Source organism: Balaenoptera borealis (genome assembly GCF_965194805.1).
Source record: "Balaenoptera borealis genome assembly, chromosome: 15".
Classification (NCBI taxonomy): domain Eukaryota; kingdom Metazoa; phylum Chordata; class Mammalia; order Artiodactyla; family Balaenopteridae; genus Balaenoptera; species Balaenoptera borealis.
Window position 1 is genome coordinate 13,527,925 of NC_138871.1, and position 20,921 is coordinate 13,548,845.

Here is a 20,921-nt window from a genome sequence, read left to right on the forward strand (position 1 = left end):
ACTAAATTTCCTAAAGAGAGATAAATCTAAATGCTTTATGTTCTACATAAAGAAGAAAAAACAAACTTCTTTGGATACCATGATGAAAACAGTGAAAAGAGAAACACGGCAGAAAAAGAGTTAACATATCCCCACCTGTAAGCAATAGTGAGCCAGTCTTAACCAGTTAGGGGGTAGGAACCCTCCTGAAAGCCAAGTTCCCAGATGCCAGCCAAGGGTCAACCTTGCAAGCAGGCCTGGAACCGGAGGGTTCCTACCACCCTAACTGGTTAAGAATGGCTCACTGTGCCTAAGCTGTTTGTATAACGTGGTTTGTGCTGAACTACTTTTCTTCTTCGGTATCTGCTAGACAGAGGGTGCCTGTAATGACAAGTACCCAGTAAACACCTGAATACTGTGTCTCTAAATGAGCTTCCCTGGTAGGTAACACTTCACACTTGTTAGGATTTGATGTTAGAGGAATTAAGCGTGCCCTGTGTGACTCCACTGGGAGAGGACTCTTGGAAGCTTTCTCCTGGTCTCCTCTGGACTATGCCCCATGTGACTTTTCCCTTGGCTGATTTTTGCCTTGTATCTTTTTGCTGTAATAAATGTTAGCCATAAGTATGGGTATGACCACCTGCTGAGTCCAGTTCATCCTGCTGGTAATCACTAGAACCTAAAGGTAGTCTTGGGGACCCTGACACACACAATTAATCAACTGGACGTTACTACAGTTTATATCCTCTTTCCCTGTGCTACTTCCTCAGGAAATAGGGAGGAGGAAGAGAAAGAGAAGAACCAAGAGAGAACAAATTCAGTTATACTTGTCAATTACCTCATAGATCTACACATCCACACCTGTAAGCAACAGACCTGGCTCCTGAAATCTTGTTCATAGCGGTGGTTCTTAAACTTTAATTTACATCAGAAATTTGGCTGCGCTAAGACCCAGCACAGCCAAATTAAAAAAAAAAAAAAAAAAAAAAGCCCGAAAGTACAGTAGCCTTAGGATGTTTATTCATTCAACAGCTATTTATTGAGCACTCAATTATGTGACAGGTATAGAAGTGTCCAGGCAAAAATCTCTGCCCTAAAACTTACCTTCTGGTGAGGAAGATAAACACAAAGTAAGTCAATTATACAGTATGACAAAAAAGGATACGTGCCACTGGCAGGGGTGGGGAGAAGCAGAGTAAAACAAATGGGGAGTGTATGTGGCTTGAGCAATTGTAATCTTAAACAGGTGGACATCGTAGGCCTCACTGAGAAAGTGACATTTGGGCGAAGACTTGAAAGAAGCGAGGGAATTAGCCATGTGGCTACCTCGGGGGGTGAAGGGTAGCAGAATATGCCACCCCAAAATAGCTTCTTTGGCGTAAGAATGATTTTGAGCTGATTATTCTGAGAAACAGCAAACACAGAAGCTCTGAAAACAGAGTAGAAGTTACCCTTTGGTAAAGGAAATTTAAATTTATAAAATAAATCTCCATTTGTAAGGGTTTCTCCCTCTCTGTACCAGGCAGAGAAGAATGACTCTAAACCTCTAAAGAAATTTTTTATCATGATGACAGCTCAGACTTAGATCTGTATAACAAGCCTTATTCTTGTTTACTGTGCTTTTCCTGGTAACCTCTCCATTACTGGCCTCCCCATACCAACCTTTCTTTTGTCTTTAGCTGAAGATGGTATTTAAGCCTGAATTCTAAGCCACCTCTTTGAGTTACTCATTTTTCCCTGAGAATCTCCCACATACACATGAGGTATACGTGTTAACAAACTGTCTGTTTTTCACTGGTTAATCTGTCTTTTAATATAGTATTCTCAGCCAAGAACTTGCAAGGGTAGAAAGAAAATTATTCTTCCTCCCCTACAGAGGAAAGCATTCCAGACTGAGGGGGACAAAGCCCTATTGCAGAAATATACCTAGATTACTCAAGAAATAGCAAAGAGGCCAGCGTAGCTAAAGTAGATTTCTGGCAAAGGAAATCAGTAGGAGAGGAAGCCCAGGAGACCGGGGGGGGGGGGGGGGTCCTGATCTTGTAGGGCCTTTCTAGTACTGTAAAGTCTTTGCCTTTTACTTTCTTTGAGTGATAGGAATGCCCATTGCAAAGTTTTGAGCAGAACAGCTACATAAACTGACGTAACATTTTAATACAGTCATTCTGGCTGATGATAGGAGTACAAGACAGAAGCAGGGCGATGAGTCAGGAGGCTGGCAGCAATCCAGATGAGAACAGTGGCTCAGCCCAGGGTGTTAGGCGTGGAGGTGGTGAGAAGTGGTCGGATTCCGGACATATTCTGAGGGCAAAGCCGACAGGATTTTGACTGGCTATGAGGGAAGAAAAGGACTCACAGATTACTCCAAGGTTTTCAACCCGAGTCAACCAGAAAGACAGAGCTGTCTCCAATTCAGATGAAAAAGATTAAAGGCTGAGCAGTTATGAGGCGGGAGGGAGACATAAAGAGTTCAGTTTGGGGCTTGTGAAAGCTGAGATGTTGAGTAGTCACCCCAGTGCATATGTGTAAGAGTGAGTTGGATATATAAACCTGGAGTTCAAGACTAAGGTCAAGGTTGGATACAAATTTGTGAGTTACTGGCATACATACGATACTTAACGAAATCAGCAAGAGAGAGTTGGGGCAGACACACAGAAGTGATAAAAGGAGGGAGTCCTGGAAACTCCAAGTTTATGAGACCAAGACAAAGCAGAACTGGAAAAGGGGACTAACAAAGACTACTGAAACACTAACTCTGGTGTGAGAGGAAAATCAAGGAAATACGGTGTTCAGAAAGCCAAGTGAAGAAAATGTGCCAAGGAGGAGGGAGTAACCAACTGCGTTAAATGTGCTGTTATGTATCAAGTAAGATGTGGGCTGAGAGCTGACCACTGACCTACAATACAGAAGTAATCAGTGACCATGACAAGAATAGTTTTTCCAGAGTTTTAAGAAAAGAAATCTAGAAGATTGTAGGGACTGTGAAGAGGGAATATAGTAAGTCTGGCTCAATGACAACCACTGAGAGAAGTAAAAAGATAAGTAAACTGGAGATAGTGCCCATAAGGTACCCAATCCAATGTGGGGTGGCCAAAATAGAAACTACCCTTACTTCTAAATACAACTGCACAAAGTATATATCAGGTGCTTCCAATTTCTAATAACACAGTTTAGGCTAAGAGAATACTTGGTAATCCAGGAAAATTTTAAAATCTGTCTAAAAGGTGTCCCATATATACTTGGGGCCAAAAGAATCTAATTGCTTCAGTAAGCTCTGCTCTGACCATTTCTGGTCTTTCTGTATCTAAACCTTATCTAAGGTCAATGGCTTTATCTTCTCTATGAACTTGTCTGCCCACAGACTTACTTAGTCTTCTCAGTTCCTAATGAATTCTGTTCTCTCCACCACTCCTCTGGCACAGAATCATACACTATTTAACGATTTCATGTATATATGCCACCATCAATCTCAACTAGATGTAAGACCCAAAGGGAAGACAAGTTCTTATTGTAAACTGTATACTTCACAGTCTTATCATATGCCTTGCACATCTGCAGGCACTATTAATATAAGTATTTGGATTGATGGTAAATAAAGCAAGGGGGAAAAAAAACAGTTAAAAAGAAAGTCATATTGAACAAACGGTGCTGGGATAACGAGCTATCCATATGCAAAAGAATCATACCATAGAGAAAAATTAAATCAAAATGGAATGAAGACTGAAATGTAAAGAGCTGAAACCATCGAATTCTTGGAAGAAAGGGGGTGTATTCTTGACCCTGGATTGGGCAATGGTTTCTGAGATATGACACCAAAAGCAAAAATAATTAAATTGGACTTCATCAAAACTAAACTTTTGTGCTTCAAACGCTACCAAGAAAATGAAAAGAGAACCCACAGAATGGGAGAAAATACCTGCAAATCATATATCAGATAAGGGTCTAGTATCTAGAATACACAAAGAACTCTTACAACTTATCAATATCAAGGTGAATAACCCAATTAAAAAATGGGCAAAGAATCTGAATAGACATTTTTTCCAAATAAGATATACTGGGAATTCCCTGCTGGTCCAGCGGCTAGAACTTGGCGCTTTCACTGTCGTGGCCCGGGTTCAATCCCTGGTCAGGGAACTAACATCCCACAAGCTGTGTAGTGCAGTCAAAAAAAAAAAAAAAAGATATACAAATAATCAATAAGCACAGGAAAAGGTGCTCAACATCTTTAATCAACAGGGAAATGCAAACCAAAACTACAGTGAGAGGGACTTCCCTCGTGGCACAGTGGTTAGGAATCCGCCTGCCAATGCAGGGGGCGCAGGTTCGACCCCTGGTCCGGGAAGATCCCACGTGCTGCGGAGCAACTAATACCATGAGCCACAACTGAGCCCAAGTGCCACAGATATTGAAGCCTGCGCGCCTAGAACCCATGCTCCTCAACAAGAGAAGCCACCGCAATGAGAAGCCGGCACCCCAAGGAAGAGTAGCCCCCGCTCGCCACAACTAGAGAAAGCCTGTGCGCAGCAACGAAGACCCAGCGCAGCCAAAAATAAATAAATAAATAAATAAAATTTATTAAGAAAAAAAAAATACAGTGAGAAACTACTTCACACCCACTGGGATAGCTATAACAAAAAAGATGGGCAACAACAAGTGTTGGCAAGAATATAGAGACTCAGACCCATATCCATTGCTGATGGAATGTAAAATGGTGCAAAAGCGGTAGAAAACATTCGTCAGAAAGTTAAAGTTACCACATGACCCAAGAATTCCACTCCTAGGTACACACCCAAGAGAAATGAAAACGTATGTCCATACACGAACTTATACATGTTCATAGCAGCATTTAATAGCCCCAAAATGGAAGCAATCCAAATGTCCAAATGATGAATGGATAAACAAAATGTGGCAAATCCATATGACAGAGTATTATTCAGCTATAAAACGGAATGCTGATACAGGCTACAATGTGGAGGAACCTTGAGAACATTAAGTGAGATAAGCCAGACACAAAAGGCCACAAATTGTTTAATTCTACTTCTATGAAATGTCCAGAATAGGCAAGGAGATTCATGGTTGCCAGGGGGTGGGGGAAGGGCGGAGTAGAGAGTGACGGTTAGTGATATGAGGTTTCTTCTGGGAGTGATGAAAATGTTCTAGAATTAGATAATGGTTATGGCTGCACAACTCTGAATGTACTAAAAGCTAGTGAAATACACACTTTAAAAGGGTGATTTTTATGGTATGAGAACTTTAACTCAATTTTTTTTAAAACCTAAAAAATGCAAACCATAACTCCTATCCATCCAGACATGTTTGTTTCTACAGTCAGTAGACAACAACGTAAGCAAAAGGTTAAGGAACAGAAAAGCAGAGCCCAAGCTGGAGAGAGGGCATTTGGAATTTACCAGCTGAACTTCTATGCCCCACCCTTGAAATCCATCGGTATTTTCGAACCTTAGCAACTTAGTTTGCTAAGTTTATAAATGATAGATACTAGTAATATAAGGTCAATTAATTAACACTGAGAGAGTTTTCAGTATGCCCCAAGGAAAAATAATTTCTACAAACTATTTGGAAGCACAAGAAAAGTATAATGGAATAATCTGAAAGAGAACCCTGGGAAAGCCCTGTTCAGAGAGAAGGATTCCACTAAAGCATTTTCAAATGGATTCAGTGGAAAGCAGCCAAAGGTAAAAACAGGTTTGAAAATCACTATAATAACAAACTGACTGAGACCAAACTTCTAAGTCCTAAAGGGAGTGTCCTAATGTTCTTCTGATTTATTTGTCTGAAAACAAAACCTGCTTCAAGGAGAACCATTCTGTGAAAGAAATCTAACTGGATTCAGTTCCTAGGAGGAAAGCTGGGCAATTACTGTGACAGCCATCTTTACCATAACTAAACCAGATATGAAGGTAAACGCTGGATTCCAGGTTTGCCACTGGAGTGTTCACTTTTTACCCAGGATGAAGTCGCGTGCCAACTGTGTCTGGCAATGCGATAAACCTCCCTGTACTCAGAACCCATACACAAACATGAAAGAAATCGTTCTGAGACAGTGCTCACCACTTAGTCACCACGAGTACTTTTTTTTTCTAATACTTTATTTTTTGAGAGCAGTTTTATGTTTACAACAAAATTGAGAGGAGGCACTGAGATTTCCCATATATACGTTGCCCCTATACATGTACAGCTTAATGGTTCATTCCTTTTTATTTAGTCCACTGTCTGGATATAAGCACACTTTCCTTATCCATACACCTACTGAAGGACATCTTGGTTGTTTCCAAGTTCTGGCAATTATGAATAAAGCTGCTATAAACATCCATGTGCAGGTTTTTGTGTGGACCTAAGTTTCAACTCCTTTGGGTAAATACCAAGGAGCCCTGATTGCCGCATCTTATGGTAAGAGTAATGTTTAGTTTTGCAAGAAACCACCAAACTGTCCTCCAAAGTGGCTGTACCAGAAAAGTACTTTTTTTTTTAAGGTCACTTTTATTATTAGACTTGATTCAACAGGCAAAATAATTAGCATGTCAGTAAGAGATTTTAAATCCAAACAAAGGACCAACACACATGGTTGGTCTAAGTTAAAGATAATTTTTCTTTTAGTGCAATAGAATAGTACCTTTTATAAACAAATTTTAAGCGTGATATTCTCAGAAATTGGAATAGGCATGGTCTCCTCCAAAATCAGACATCTGCCAAACTAAATTAAACATATTTGAGTTAACTCCTAAATTGTTTTTATAGAGCCCAGCTAAGACTTCAAGCTCTGCCCTTCAGCTTCACTGCCTAGCCATTTCAGGATTTACGTCCATTAGTTTCATGGAAACTGTAAATTAGAAAAATATTTGTTTGCATAGCTTCCTGTACTTCTCTATCAGGCTTTCACACTACATTGTAAATATTTATTTGTCTATCACCCCCACGAAATTAGTTGAAGGTAGAAAATATGAGTGTTTAATCTCCAGCGTTTAGCATGGCAACCAGCACATATCAGGTGTTCAATAACTATTTACTGAATGAACAGAAAAATAATAGATCGTGTATTACACAGTCTCAATTTCAAGCCCAGCACTGGAGACTCTGGCACTACCAATGCCCTCTCAGCTGCCAACCTTTCACGTCTAGCTGCTCGCTGTACCTCTGCTCTCTCCCAGGATGCTTCAGCTGTACTACTCCCAAGAGCACTGCACCCTAAATTTTCCAAACACCAAATAAATACACCAGTCAATACACACACCAATTTTCAAATAAAACACATTCACAAAGTAAAGTCCCCCCAGTTATAAGTTCCTTCTCTTTTCCAAAGAACGACACCCCCCCCAAAAAAAATCCTTAAACATGTAGGTGAAGACTTGGAATAAGAACTCACAGGCTTGTGTTTTGAGCCACAGTTTCCTTGTTTGTAAAAGAAAATTATCCCAAAGCTTGCCAAGGAAATGAAATACTTCTCAACTTTAGTACGTAATGTGTTCCTATAAAAGTGTACTCAAAGTCAGTATGTAGGAAGGTAGAACAAATTACACATTAAAAAGGGTATTTGGTTCCCACAAAGCAAAAAATTATAAAATTCCTAATTTAACTTGGTTTTACAAATAACTTTTAATACAGTTTGATCATTTTGCTCATATATTTGTTCCATTATTTTCCTTCATTACTAATCACATGGCTTAAAACAGCCATGTGAACAACTTTGTGACGTGATTTACTCATCATTTTGGGCCACCTAATAATACAAGCAAGACAATGATATCATTAAGACTGAAAACTAAGTTTGCATCCCTACTCAGTGTTTGCATTTTCAATTTTGTTTGCCACTTATTTTTATGGTAGCCCAGGGAAAAAACCTCAAAAAATTACACCCACACAGTTAAGAAAGTGTTGTTAGAACTGAACAGCTGGTTGGTAGGTAGCTCTACAAACGCCATCAGTTGATATGTCTGCTCATCAGTAGATAATGAAAAGTTCTAATTTGGTCCATAAAAGGCAGTTTAGAGGTATCAATTACACCACAAAGTACATGCTGCCTAAGAGTCAAACACATGAGAGATGAGACTCATGATAACTGAGACCACGCTATAAAAGATGGTGAGGCACAACATAGAAAGGTATTGCTATGATGACAATTATTAACATTTCCCAAAAAAGCTGAAAACCTCACCACCTAGGATTAGGACATTTTGGTAGAAATAAATAAGACTCCCCAGAAATGACTAAGACTTAACGTTTTTATGAATATTGTGGAGGCAAGAAAAAGTTTAAATATCCAAGTTTATAAATAATACATATATGGCATTTGAGCTCTTCTGAGTTATTAAAAGTTAACTCTGCTTTCATAAAATGGACAGAGATTTTAAATTTGGAATTAAGGGGAATGCAAAATGGCACACAAGTTTTAATACAGATAAACAGAAAGAAATCCATTTACTAAACATAATCCTAACTGTACCTAAATGAAAACTCAGACCTCACAGAACTATACTCCAGAATTCATTCTAGATTAGTTCCTTTAAAAAATAATTAAAGAGGGGCTTCCCTGCCGGCGCAGTGGTTAAGAATCCGCCTGCCAATGCAGGGGACACAGGTTCGAGCCCTGGTCCGGGAAGATCCCACATGCCGTGGAGCAACTAAGCCCGTGCGCCACAACTACTCAGCCTGTGCTCTACAGCCCGCGAGCCCCAACTACTGAGCCCGCGTTCCACAACTACTGAAGCCCGCACACCTACGGCCCGTGCTCCACAACAAGAGAAGCCACCACAATGAGAAGCACGTGCACTGCAATGCAGAGTAGCCCCTGCTTGCTGCAACTAGAGAAAGCCTGCGCACAGCAACGAAGATCTAACACAGCCAAAAACAAATAAATAAAATAAATTTATTTTTTTTTAAAAACGGGGAGGGAGAAATCACATTAAGAGTCAATGAACATTTGAGTGCTGAATGCCTTGTCAGCAGCGTTGAGGGTACAGATTAAGTGTTCTATACAGATTAAGAAATTTAGGATGGGAAGGAATTCCCAGGCAGTCCAGTGGTTAGGACTCGGCACTTTCACTGCCGGGGCCCGGGTTCGATCCCTGGTCAGGGAACTAAGATCCCACAAGCCCAAACCGAACCAAACCAAATTAAAATAAAATGAAATATTATCTCAGTAAGCATGACTAAAAACAAAAAAGCTTAAAAAAAAAAGAAAAGAAATTTAGGATTGGAATAAAAGGAGATGAAAGATAGAGTCCAAGACTGATTCTAAAGAAGTTGTTGACAAGGTGAACATGGATGTGCTTGCAAGATATTAAAATAGAAAAACTTGAAACTCTGAAAGGTAAGGCTGGTATTAAAAATAATAATAAAAGGGCTACTTCATACTGTGAGTAGCAAACCAAACTGTGGCCTGTTGATGTTCTGAGCTTCTTATGAGCTACCTCAGCACCTAGAACACAGCAGCTGCTCAACAGAGATTTACTCAGAGGAAAAGGAAAAGGCACAAAGAGAAAACACTCATTTTTTTTTTCTAGAGGCAGTACATCCTGAAAACAAAACAAACTTTTTGGTATATTAATAGCTGGCAAATGTACAAAGTAAAGGATAGCATTTGTTGGTCAACCTCTGACCTTTCTGAACAGAAAGGTAGATTCACAGATAGGTGTTCTGATCCACTGCACCAAATCACAGCCTAGTGGGCTGCAAAACCAACCACGAGCGAAAACAAAAACACACAAATTTATCTTTAAGAGCTAAGTGACATGGTACAGACTAACAGCGCTCCTGGAGCAGAGAGCAAGACCAACATGACGGGCACAAGTTTGAAAGGTGACGCTCTACAGTAGCCTGCGAGGCAAGAACTACCCAGAGAAGAAGAGGAGGAGGATGCAGGCACAAGTTTTTAAATGTCTCCTAGATATTTTTAGAGAGCCTGTTCGCTCTGTTCACATTAGAAATATAGAGAATTAATCTCTAGACATCTATTTCTCTTTGAAATGAATAGAGGAACCAGTTTGCACTTCTTTTAGCATTTGAATGTGGGTTTCACATTTAAAAATCAAACCCAAATTTCTACCTTTCCCTCTCCTAAACTTCCCATTTTCCTCCTGGTTCTATAATTGTCTACCTGTCATTCATGCTCAGACCTTAGATTAACTGTTGATTTTTCCAGCCCTTCTCTCCTACTCTGCCCCAAGTCCTGGTAATTCCTTCCCTCAGGAGAGCCCACGCATGGGTCTCCATCTCTACCACCACTACCCCAAAACAGGTGCCTATTTCATCAGATGGAGGTTGACAGTAAACCTTAACTAGGCTTCTTGCCTCTAGTCAAACCTCACTCCCAACTCCAATCAACTTAAATGCTAACTGGTCTCAGATCACGTCCGTGTCCCTTCCCTGTTCAAAATGCACCCCCCGCCCCTGCCCCAAGTCATTCAGTATCTTCCCAGTCTACCACCTTCCCTGATAGCCATGACTCTATAAAACCTGATTTCAATTTAATTTTCCTTCTTTTTACTCTTATCTCCCCACTCTGGTCCTTCACTGTTCCCAGGAAGCCTCTTGTACTCTCACTCCTCCACACCTTTGTTCTCGCCAACCTCCTCTCCTGGCACCCCGCCCTATATTCCCACTCTCCACATTCAGTCTGTTACTGAAACTTCCCACAGGTTAGAAGAGTCTGTCCCTGTCCCAAACCCTACCCTATTGTTGCCACCATTCAATCAGCATTTGGCCTATCCTGTACACACGGCCTTGCATTGTAAAAACATACTGGGCTCAGTATGTAAAAACATACTGGGCTCATACTGGGCTCTCCCCAACTACTCAGGAAGTTCTTACAGCATGATGAGGACGATTGCTTGTCCTCTGTAACTCCCACAAGATTTAGCCTAGTTCCACATATACTTGGTGATTAATAACTACCGATCAAGTGCTCTGCAGTTCAACTGAAATAGCCCACCTCCAAGCAGCTCCTTCTAAGGGGTCCTCTCTTCCCATTTCTCTGAACTGCTAGTATTTATACCAAGCAGAAACACTGTTATCTATTATAGTGTACTGTGCTATGGCCATGGTTTTTTCCCCTCTCCAATGTAAAAGTCTGGCCTCATTATCCAAATAGAGCCCCTTGAAGACTCTGTTTTGTATACCTTTTGAATATTCCTTATAGCAGCGGTCCCCAACCTTTTTGGCACCAGGGACCAGTTTCGTGGAAGACAATTTTTCCACGGACCAGGGGGTGGGGTTGGTTTCAGGATGATTCAAGTGCATCACATTTATCGTGCACTACATTTATTGTGCGCTTTATTTCTGTTATTATTACTTTGTAATATATAATGAAATAATTATACGACTCAACATAATGCAGAATCAGTGGGAGCCCTGAGCTTGTTTTCCTGCAACTAGATGGTCCCGTCTGGGGGTGATGGAGACGGTGACACCTGAAGTGTGTTGCTTATGTCCAGTCTACTCCGTAAGATGCACCTTAATTGTCACTTGCCACTCACTGATAGGGTTTTTTTTTAATTGATTGATTGATTGATTGATTTTTGGGTGTGTTGGGTCTTCGTTTCTGTGCGAAGGCTTTCTCTAGTTGCGGCAAGCCGGGGCCACTCTTCATTGTGGTGCGTGGGCCTCTCACTATCGCGGCCTCTCTTGTTGCAGAGCATAGGCTCCAGATGCGCAGGCTCACTAGTTGTGGCTCACGGGCCTAGTTGCTCCGCGGCATGTGGGATCTTCCCGTACCAGGGCTCGAACCCGTGTCCCCTGCATCGGCAGGCAGATTCTCAACCACTGTGCCACCAGGGAAGCCCCACTGATAGGGTTTTGATATGAGTCTGCAAGAAGTTGATTTATTATGGTCTCTGTGCGGTCAGACCTCTCTGCTAATGATAATCTGTATTTGCAGCCACTCCCCAGCGCTAGCATCACCGCCTCAGCTCCACCTCAGATCATCAGGCATTAGATTCTCATAAGGAGAGCGCCACCTAGATCCCTCGCATGCGCAGTTCACAGTAGGGTTTGAGCTCCTACAACAATCCAATATCATCTCATACCGGTCAGAATGGCCGTCATCAAAAAATCTAGAAACAATAAATGCTGGAGAGGGTGTGGAGAAAAGGGAACACTCTTGCACTGCTGGTGGGAATGTAAATTGATACAGCCACTATGGAGAACAGTATGGAGGTTCCTTAAAAAACTAAAAATAGAACTACCATACGACCCAGCAATCCCACTACTAAGCATATACCCTGAGAAAACCGTAATTCAAAGAGTCATGTACCAAAATGTTCATTGCAGCTCTATTTACAATAGCCAGGACATGGAAGCAACCTAAGTGTCCATCATCGGATGAATGGATAAAGAAGATGTGGCACATATATACAATGGAATATTACTCAGCCATTAAAAAGAAACGAAATTGAGATATTTGTAGGGAGGTGGATGGACCTAGAGTCTGTCATACAGAGTGAAATAAGTCAGAAAGAGAAAAACAAATACCATATGCTAATACATATATATGGAATCTAAGAAAAAAAAAAGGTCATGAAGAACCTAGGGGCAAGACAGGAATAAAGATGCAGACCTACTAGAGAATGGACTTGAGGATATGGGGAGGGGGAAGGGTAAGCTGGGACAAAGTGAGAGAGTGGCATGGACATATATACACTACCAAACGTAAAATAGATAGCTAGTGGGAAGCAGCCGCATAGCACAGGGAGATCAGCTCGGTGCTTTGTGACCACCTAGAGGGGTGGGATAGGGAGGGTGGGAGGGAGAGAGACGCAAGAGGGAAGAAATATGGGAACATATGTATATGTATAACTGACTCACTTTGTTATAAAGCAGAAACTAACACACCATTGTAAAGCAATTATACTCCAATAAAGATGTTAAAAAAAAAAAAAAAGAACCTAATGCCTAATGATTGGAGGTGGAGCTGAGGCGGTGATGTGAGCGATGAGGAGCGGCTGTAAATACAGATGAAGCTTCGATCGCTGGCCCGCCACTTACCTCCTGCTGTGTGGCCCGGTTCCTAACTGGCCACGTCCTGGCCCAGGGGTTGGGGACCCCTGCCTTACAGTGTTAAGCAGACCACTGGACACAGAATGGTAGTTAACAAACACCAGTAATAAAGATATATAAATAGTCAGAGTGTCTCAATTAAAACACTGCTTAACACTGCTTAAAGGTACAGACCTTAAAAATAACAAGTAAACCTTGTTTTACAGATTTCAAAGCTAATTCATATCATCTATTTAATTCCCATAACTCCGTAATATAACTTACCAGTCTACTGAAGAGGAAAGAGGCTAAGCAAGATTGTAGAACCAGTGAAGTGGTAGAACAAGGACTCAAATCCAGATCTCCTGAGCTCAAGGACAGACAAACTTTTATGTTCTTCTCCACAAGCTCAGACTCATCCTCTCATCTCCTGAACTAGCCTCCATCTTCCTGGAGGACTGAGGCCGTGTATACAATGTTTCTTTTTAAAGAAGTCTCTCTTTATCTCCTCCCAAATGTCTTCATATACCAATAATAAGATATTAAATCTATATGGATTCCACAGATACAACAAACTCATCAAAGGTAACACACTGTGCCCCAGGCCTCTTACGTGGAGAAAGACTTGGCAACATAAGCCTTATGGACTCTCTGAACAATGTTCCCAAATAAGGTGAAAGCTTATTTCTAAAAGCCTCAGTTCTGCCAGAGATTCTAGTCTCTGCTCTTTGAGGCGTTAGACTGCACGTAATCTAAGAGGAAGGCCAGACGAAATGCCCTGTTGAGAGCATCACCTCCCTGGTACCTATCAACTTCTGGGAGTTACATGGAGTACCACAGGCCTCCACGTACACAGCTCAGGGCCAGCCCCCCCCCCCCACAGTTCTCCCCTCAACTGCATTTTGGGGTCATTTTCAAAGATTTTACAGATCAAGAAGCAGGGCCCAAAATAAAAACAAGACAGTTTTAATATCCCAAGTGAATAGTAGTTTGCCTAAAACGCCACTCTCACTATTCTAACTACTAAGATTACGACATGAAAACAATGGAAATTTCTCTACTAACTCTAGTATGACAGTATCACAGAAGTGTTGGCAAGTTTCTCCCTTACCAATGTTATTATCCAGAGTTAGAAACTACTTAAGAGATAAGATAACCCTAGGAAAATGATTTTATTATACCAATCATTAAAGCAATTTCAAGTAAGTCCCCAGAGGTAACATGAATTGAGTTGTATTCTCTAGTCTACAGATTAAGTCATACCAGCAACTCAGTATTTGAATTACATGAACATTACAGTTAGGAGCCAAGGCAAAAGCTGAGAAATAAAGAAACCATCTCAAAGGACACTGTTATCAAATGTAACTTGTAGCTGCTCAACTATCACAGATATCTATCACTTCTGTCTGGGTGCAAGTCTTCCTTTCTAGAACTCTCTCCTCTGAGCAACAGTGGATCACATGGCCATACATCTGACATTTGCTAAGCACAGCCCAAGGTGGCTAATGGGCTCCACCCACCGGGCCCCGTTACTGATTCAGGAAAAGCTTATGACCTGAACCAAGACAATAAGGATATTCCCTGGTAATTTTGTCGGAAATACAGAAAACAGGCATGTTCCTGTATCTGGAATCGCAAGCAGTACAAGGATGACATGAGTCCGCTGGCCATCTTTACTTCCATGTGGAAAAAGCTCTGCTGAGAATGAAGCCAACCATGGAAAGCACAGCTGAGAGAGGAAGAGGACAAAACCAGTCCTCGCGACACCCTCTGTGCCCCTGGAGCCGCTGACCTAACTTCAGCCTTTTTAGTTATGAGTCAACAAATTCCATCTTAGTTAAAACTATTCTGCCACCTGCAACCAAAAGGATCCTGAGTAATATACTAGTCTGAATGAGTAAGGTGCCAAAGGACAAAGGATTATCTCCTAAAGGAGCCTGAAAAGGAATGGCTGACAGTTAAATCTGCTTCTAAACCCAACTGGAAACACCAACACTAACCTATTATTATTATTCTCACCATCTGTAAAAGAGGCCCAAGTAGCTTGGTGACTGGTCTATTCCCTTCCTTGAGTATTTGAACGATGGCTACTGTTAATCCACGCAAACTTTTCTGACCTACTTGTCTGCTACCTTCCAGACTAGATGTTCAACGTAGATGTCAAATTTTATTCAATTCAGAACTTTAAAGGCATTATTCTCTCAAGAGTGTCTTGTCTAGCAAAAAGTTTGATTAACAAATGGAAGACCAAGCTATGTAGTCTACTTGAAGTACACCAAAGAATAAGGGTGAATAAATAGACAAAGCACCGGTCCACCAAACCCTGATCCTTTTTACAACTCATTCAACACAGTACACTCAACACTGGTAGGCTCTGAAAAGCAGAGAATTTACATATATAAATAAACATACTTTTCAATATGTATATAGTATATACAACCCAAATTCTAGAATGGAAAGTTATGCCTAACATGCGACCACTGACCTCTGGTTTTTGTCTACTGACACAATACCACAAAAACTAGTTTAAAACATGATCATCTATTTTGTTTTTTCTTTCATGTTCAACTGCCTACTTCTCATTTGTCACCCTCAAATTTAAAAAAAAAAAAAAAAAAAGGAAGCAATTCTGCAGGTAGTAACTAAATTCTCTTTGATTCACCAAAGAGATAAATATAGAGGATGATACTTTAAAAGAGTTTTATTACTAAGCGTCAGACCACACACACACAAACACACACACACACACAAAAGGAGTTTTAGATGATAATATGTATTGATCACACCCACAAATGAAGTTGTCTTTACCACCTTGCAAATTGAGATAATACTAGGCCTAAATCACAGTAAGTAGAACCACATGTCCAATGCCTCAAAGAAAAAATAAACAGTGATAAATTATCATTTCCCTGAATCCTCTTAAAATTTTTTCTGGAGGGCTTCCCTGGTGGCGCGGTAGTTGAGAATCTGCCTGCCAGTGCAGGGGACACGGGTTCGAGCCCTGGTCTGGGAGGATCCCACATGCCGCGGAGCAACTCGGCCCGTGAGCCACAGTTGCTGAGCCTGCGCGTCTGGAGCCTGTGCTCGGCAGCGGGAGGCTGCGATAGTGAGAGGCCCGCGCACCTCGATGAAGAGTGGCCCCCGCTTGCCGCAACTAGAGAAAGCCCTCGCACAGAAACGAAGACCCAACAAAGCCATACATACATACATAAAAAGAATGTAAGCAGACAAGAATAGCATTAAAAAAAAAAAATTTTTTTTTCTGGAAACTAGCATCTCTGGCTGTGAAGTGGTCCAAGAATAAGAAAGACTGAGATGGAGATTTTTTTACTGGGTATCCTTTTTTATCATTTGAATTTATACCATTTACATGTATTATCTACTCAAAATAAATACAATTTTAAATTTAGAAAATTCCTTGAGAATCAGTTTCAGAAACTATATTAGAACTCCCTTTAATAACAGCCTAAAACTAATTTTAAAAAATACTGTACATCCTTTACACTTACAAAGATTATAATTTTTTTCAAGTATACCAGATACATGTCATAAAACTGTTACCCAATTGTTTCAGCCTAATTTTCTATCACGAAATATGAATTTAGAATATCAGCAATACATGATATATAGTTCTTTTATGCTCTCCCTTTCACCATAGAAGTACTAATGAGAAACAAAATATAAATATACTTGCCAAAAAAAGGTAATAAATAATCACAAGTCAAATCACCAAGATGTATCTATACCATTTATCTGTTAATCAAGGGCTGTCCAAACTGTGGTTCCAATACCACTGATGTGAATGGTGACTTTAGTTGTATGTGAAATAATATTTTAATAGTTACAAATTTTTTTTAATATGTAGTTGATTATACCTAACACACCAAATCTATGATTTCACAAATATCATTGCCTAAAATGAGGATAAATCTACTTAAGTGAAATTGTGAATCCATTTGAAAAATAAGAGTGCACATGTGTGAGGGAAGTTTGGGAAGAACCAGCACATCATCCAAATTAGATCAAGGGCACTCTGTGAACAATTGCCAAACAGCATCACCGGCATCAACTATACTGAATCTTAAATTAGACCAAACTTCACACTCACAGGGAAACTCTCACTGAAAGGCTGATACAACTAAATGACAACAGTGCTCTCCTCTTCCCTCAGAGTTGGGGAAATGCCACATGGGGCAATTTAGAGCAAATGAGAGATCTTAGGGCAGGCCCGGCAAGCACCCTTTGGGCAGTGTTTACGATCTGGAATCAGAGTGGTGAGAGTGGACCTGAGTTGTCAATGGGCTTACAAATTAAACTCCACTGATGTTTGATCAGTTTCTACCACAAACCATCCTAACTGTCCTCACTTGGTATAGCTGTCTGCTCACAACTTTAGAAAAAAGAAATTTAAACATAAGAAAGGGTAATTCAACCTCCCAAACTGACCTGATCCCCTGACCCTCGCTAATGGACACTTCTAAATCAGGCAGTCACTCACCAACAGTATGATGCAAAGTAGGGGATCTATGAAGTCCCCAAGATTCTACTTTATTCATACCACATTCTTACAAGAATATCACCACAAATGAGCCCTGAGAATGAGATCCAAAGCCCTAATGGAGGGTCCCAATTGTAGCCCCTCCCTCAGGTCACCAGAGGCCACCAGATCACTTGCCCAGACAGGTACATTCAGAGCCTTGAAAACGTCCCTTTAAACTTGAAAATGGAGTTCCAAATTCAGATTTCAGTCGATATAACTTTGAGAAGGGTATATCTAAGATTCAATGTAATACCCTGCAGAGAACTTTAGAAATTATCTGCTTTGAAAAATACCATAACCCAGATAGCAAAGCATGATGTTTGTTGTTTTCATACATAAGAACACCATAAGAAAGTAGACCTTATTTTGAAAACTAGACCTGGCACTTGTGGTACTTATTTTTCTTTCATGTTTTATAGCTGCCTTTAGTCACTTAATCCTATTACTAAAGAATTTTTTAAAAATCAAAGAGATTATTAATATAAGACTGCAATTTGGTAGACAAGAAGGTAAAAAATAGGAGGCTGAAGAGGGAACACACACAATTCATCACATCAGACTGTTGGAACAGCACAGCAAACTCTGTGGCTAATACCCCACTGACCGTAAGTTCCTTGAAAAGTTCCCAAGCAAAGAGGGCTAGAACACATTCCTGCTTCAGCAAGTTCTCAAAATTATTTTATCCATCTGGGATGGGCCCCAAATCCCCCAAAATGAGGCTCACAATCACATTCCCCTTCACTTAATATGCTCTCTGTCTTCTCATGGAAGAAAGGGATTTTACTTTCCATCTTCCGCCTCTCAAGCTCTGCCTATCCAAGCCCTCAATCTCTGACCTGGTCCCTAAAAATGAAATGTTCCTTCCACCGCTCCAAGTCTGCACCCTGCACCCACTCCTTCCCTTTCAGTCTTTAACAAAACAAAGATCTCCTCTCCAGTTGAAGGCAGAGGGGGCACACCTTCAGCCCCATTACTTAAGCAGCCCCTCACCCCTCAATCTGCATTATTTTTCTTAACTCCCAGTCACTTAGTTTATTTTAACAATTCTATGAAACTGCAAGCAAAGAGGGTCACTGACTCCCAATAGTCAAATACCAGTTGACCAACCTCTCTTTTTCTAAGCCTGTCCTTTCTGTTTCTGGGGGCACCTCCTGGCCCTCCGCTCTTCAAGAGGAGTTCAAGGCTGTGGTTAAATCCTAGAGTCTTTCCTCCCTGCAGCCTAAGTAATTTCCTTCACTCTCCTCTGTAGGAATGACACCAGGAAACCATCTTAAACCTTACTTTCCTCCCAAACTCCATCTATACATCGTCAGCCGCCAGTAGACATTACGCCCTTGGCTATCTTCATTGGCCTTTCAAGGCCAACTTTGTCTAAAACCAAGTTCACCAGAGCCTTGCCAGGAGTCCCACCCCACTCCACCTCTCCTTCTCCATCACAGGCAGCTGTCTAGGTCTGCTCATTTTTCCATATTCACATTCCAAGTCCTACTCCCACTATGGTCTCTGGTTTGCTTCTTCCCCGGAGTTCAAACGTGACTGCCGGTGTCCAAGATGAGATGCTGTTAAGACATCCCTCACCATGGATGAGCACTAACTCTCAACTGCAAGCAGTCTGGGAAAGGAAGGCGTACAAGAAGGAAGGAGAGATGGAGAGAAGCTCGGCCACCGCCACTGTCCTCAATCGCACCTACCACAGTATCGACATCACCCCAACTACCAAACCTCCCTCGTCAGAAACTTCTGTTCAGCCTCTGAGTTGAGAAGGCCCTCCCAACCTCTTCAATAAATCCATTAATAAAGTCCTTTACTTCTTGCTCAGAAGGAATCAACACTATGGATATTTTAATCTAAGGACACCAGACCTTTAATGTTCTTTAACAAAACCAAAACCCAAAACCCTTCCCAACCAGCTTCCACAAGTTAACTCTGGCAAAGTATCTGCCCCCAGGGCCCAGGGCAATAATAATACAGGGGAAACACCTTCCAGAGAAAAGCTGTTTGCTGAAAGGAAATCAAGTAAAAACTTGACCAGGTAACGCAAGTAACTAACAACTTATGTTACAATGTGTTTCCGGAGAGTTGCCTCTGTCTCTTCGCAGGCTACCTCAGGAGAGCTGAACAGTTTGATTTAGCTAGTTTCCTAGGAATCGTGTCGGTGCCGCTGCGGAGTTGAAGAAAAGCTACTTCTACACAGAGTCAAATTATGGACTTGCAGGAGCGGCTGTTCCGTTAATCCACAGCTAAGAATAACACTCGAGTTTCTAATTTAAGAAAAAGAAGAAGAAAAAACAGAAGAAGAAAGGCGAGGAAAGTAAGTCCCCGGGCTAAGTGTTCGGAGCAGGGGAGGAGGAGGGGGCTTGCTGCACTGACCCTCTTATGGCCCAGATCCTTGGGCCCAAGGCAATTGACGAGGAGCGCCCACCCCGGGAGAGTGGCAGTTTGCAGGTGCGAAGGAGCGGCCCCCATCCCCGTTTAACCCGGGCTGGAGCCCGTGGCTCCGGAATGGGTTTCCGGGTGGGTTCGCGCTGACTCGTAATAAACAACGAGATCGGGGCAGGTTCGAGACAAATCGGGCGAGAGAAGGAGAAAAAGTCACAGGGGCCTGGTGGGTCTCCGCGCCCCGGGGAAGGCGGGACCGGGCCCCCATGAGGGCACCCTCCTAGCCCGCCGGGGCCTGAGGGACGCGGGCGGGTGGGCCCGGCCCCGCGCGCCCACCCGGGCCGCCCTACCGTGGCTCTGCAGGATCTCGTGCTTGAGGCCGCCCGTGTAGTCGATGAGCTCCTCCAGGCCGCGCTCGCACAGCTGCCCGTAGCCTGAGAACTTGTGCAGCACCTTCTCCAGCTCACGCTCCACCGTCACGCACTGATCCATCCCGGAGGCGGCGGCGGCAGCGTTCGGCTCCCCGGCGCCCGGGTGTCCGCAGCCGTTCGGCCCGGGCCCGGCCGAGGCCGCGTCCTGCTCCTCGTCCCCCAGGCGGGCGGCGCGGGCTGCCGAGGCGGCGGACGCGCTAGCCCCGGCGCCGGGGAACCCCGGCGAAGCCCGCGCCCGCCTGCCCCATGGCGCCCCGACCCCGGCGCGTCGCCGCTGCTCCCGCTCGCTAGTCCCACCCGGCCCCGCGCCCCCGCTCCCCGCGTTCGGCTGCCAGCCGAGGCGCCGCCGATTGTTTTTGTTTTCACGGGAACCGACCGATGACCTGGTTCTCCCGGGCGGCACCAAGCGCCGCCGACCCGAGGGGGAGGAAACCACCCCAGCTAGAGAAGGAGGAGGCGCGGGCCGTACCAATCGCACCCTCGAGGGGGAGGCAACCCGGCGAGCGCGGGCGGAGGAACGCGACGAGCGTCCGCTCGCGCCGCCGCTCTAAAGCTGTGGGCCGTACCACGCGGGAGGCGTGCAAGGGAGCGGGAGAGGGTGGAGC

At 42.7% G+C, this 20,921-nt stretch overlaps 1 protein-coding gene across 2 annotated transcripts in view; it reads right to left on the reverse strand.

Annotated features, from left to right (window-relative positions):
• RMND5A (required for meiotic nuclear division 5 homolog A) overlaps window positions 1-20,603 on the reverse strand; it is a 60,372-nt gene extending 39,769 nt beyond the window's left edge. Inside the window, exon 1 of one of the 2 annotated variants that reach the window (XM_082357873.1) lies at window positions 20,236-20,603. In XM_082357873.1, coding sequence (XP_082213999.1) covers window positions 20,236-20,377 — 142 coding nt within the window. In that variant the 5' untranslated portion in view covers window positions 20,378-20,603. The remainder of the gene's footprint in view (window positions 1-20,235) is intronic. The other variant, XM_082357872.1, reaches the window with a different exon arrangement.
• Window positions 20,604-20,921: the final 318 nt, after the last annotated feature.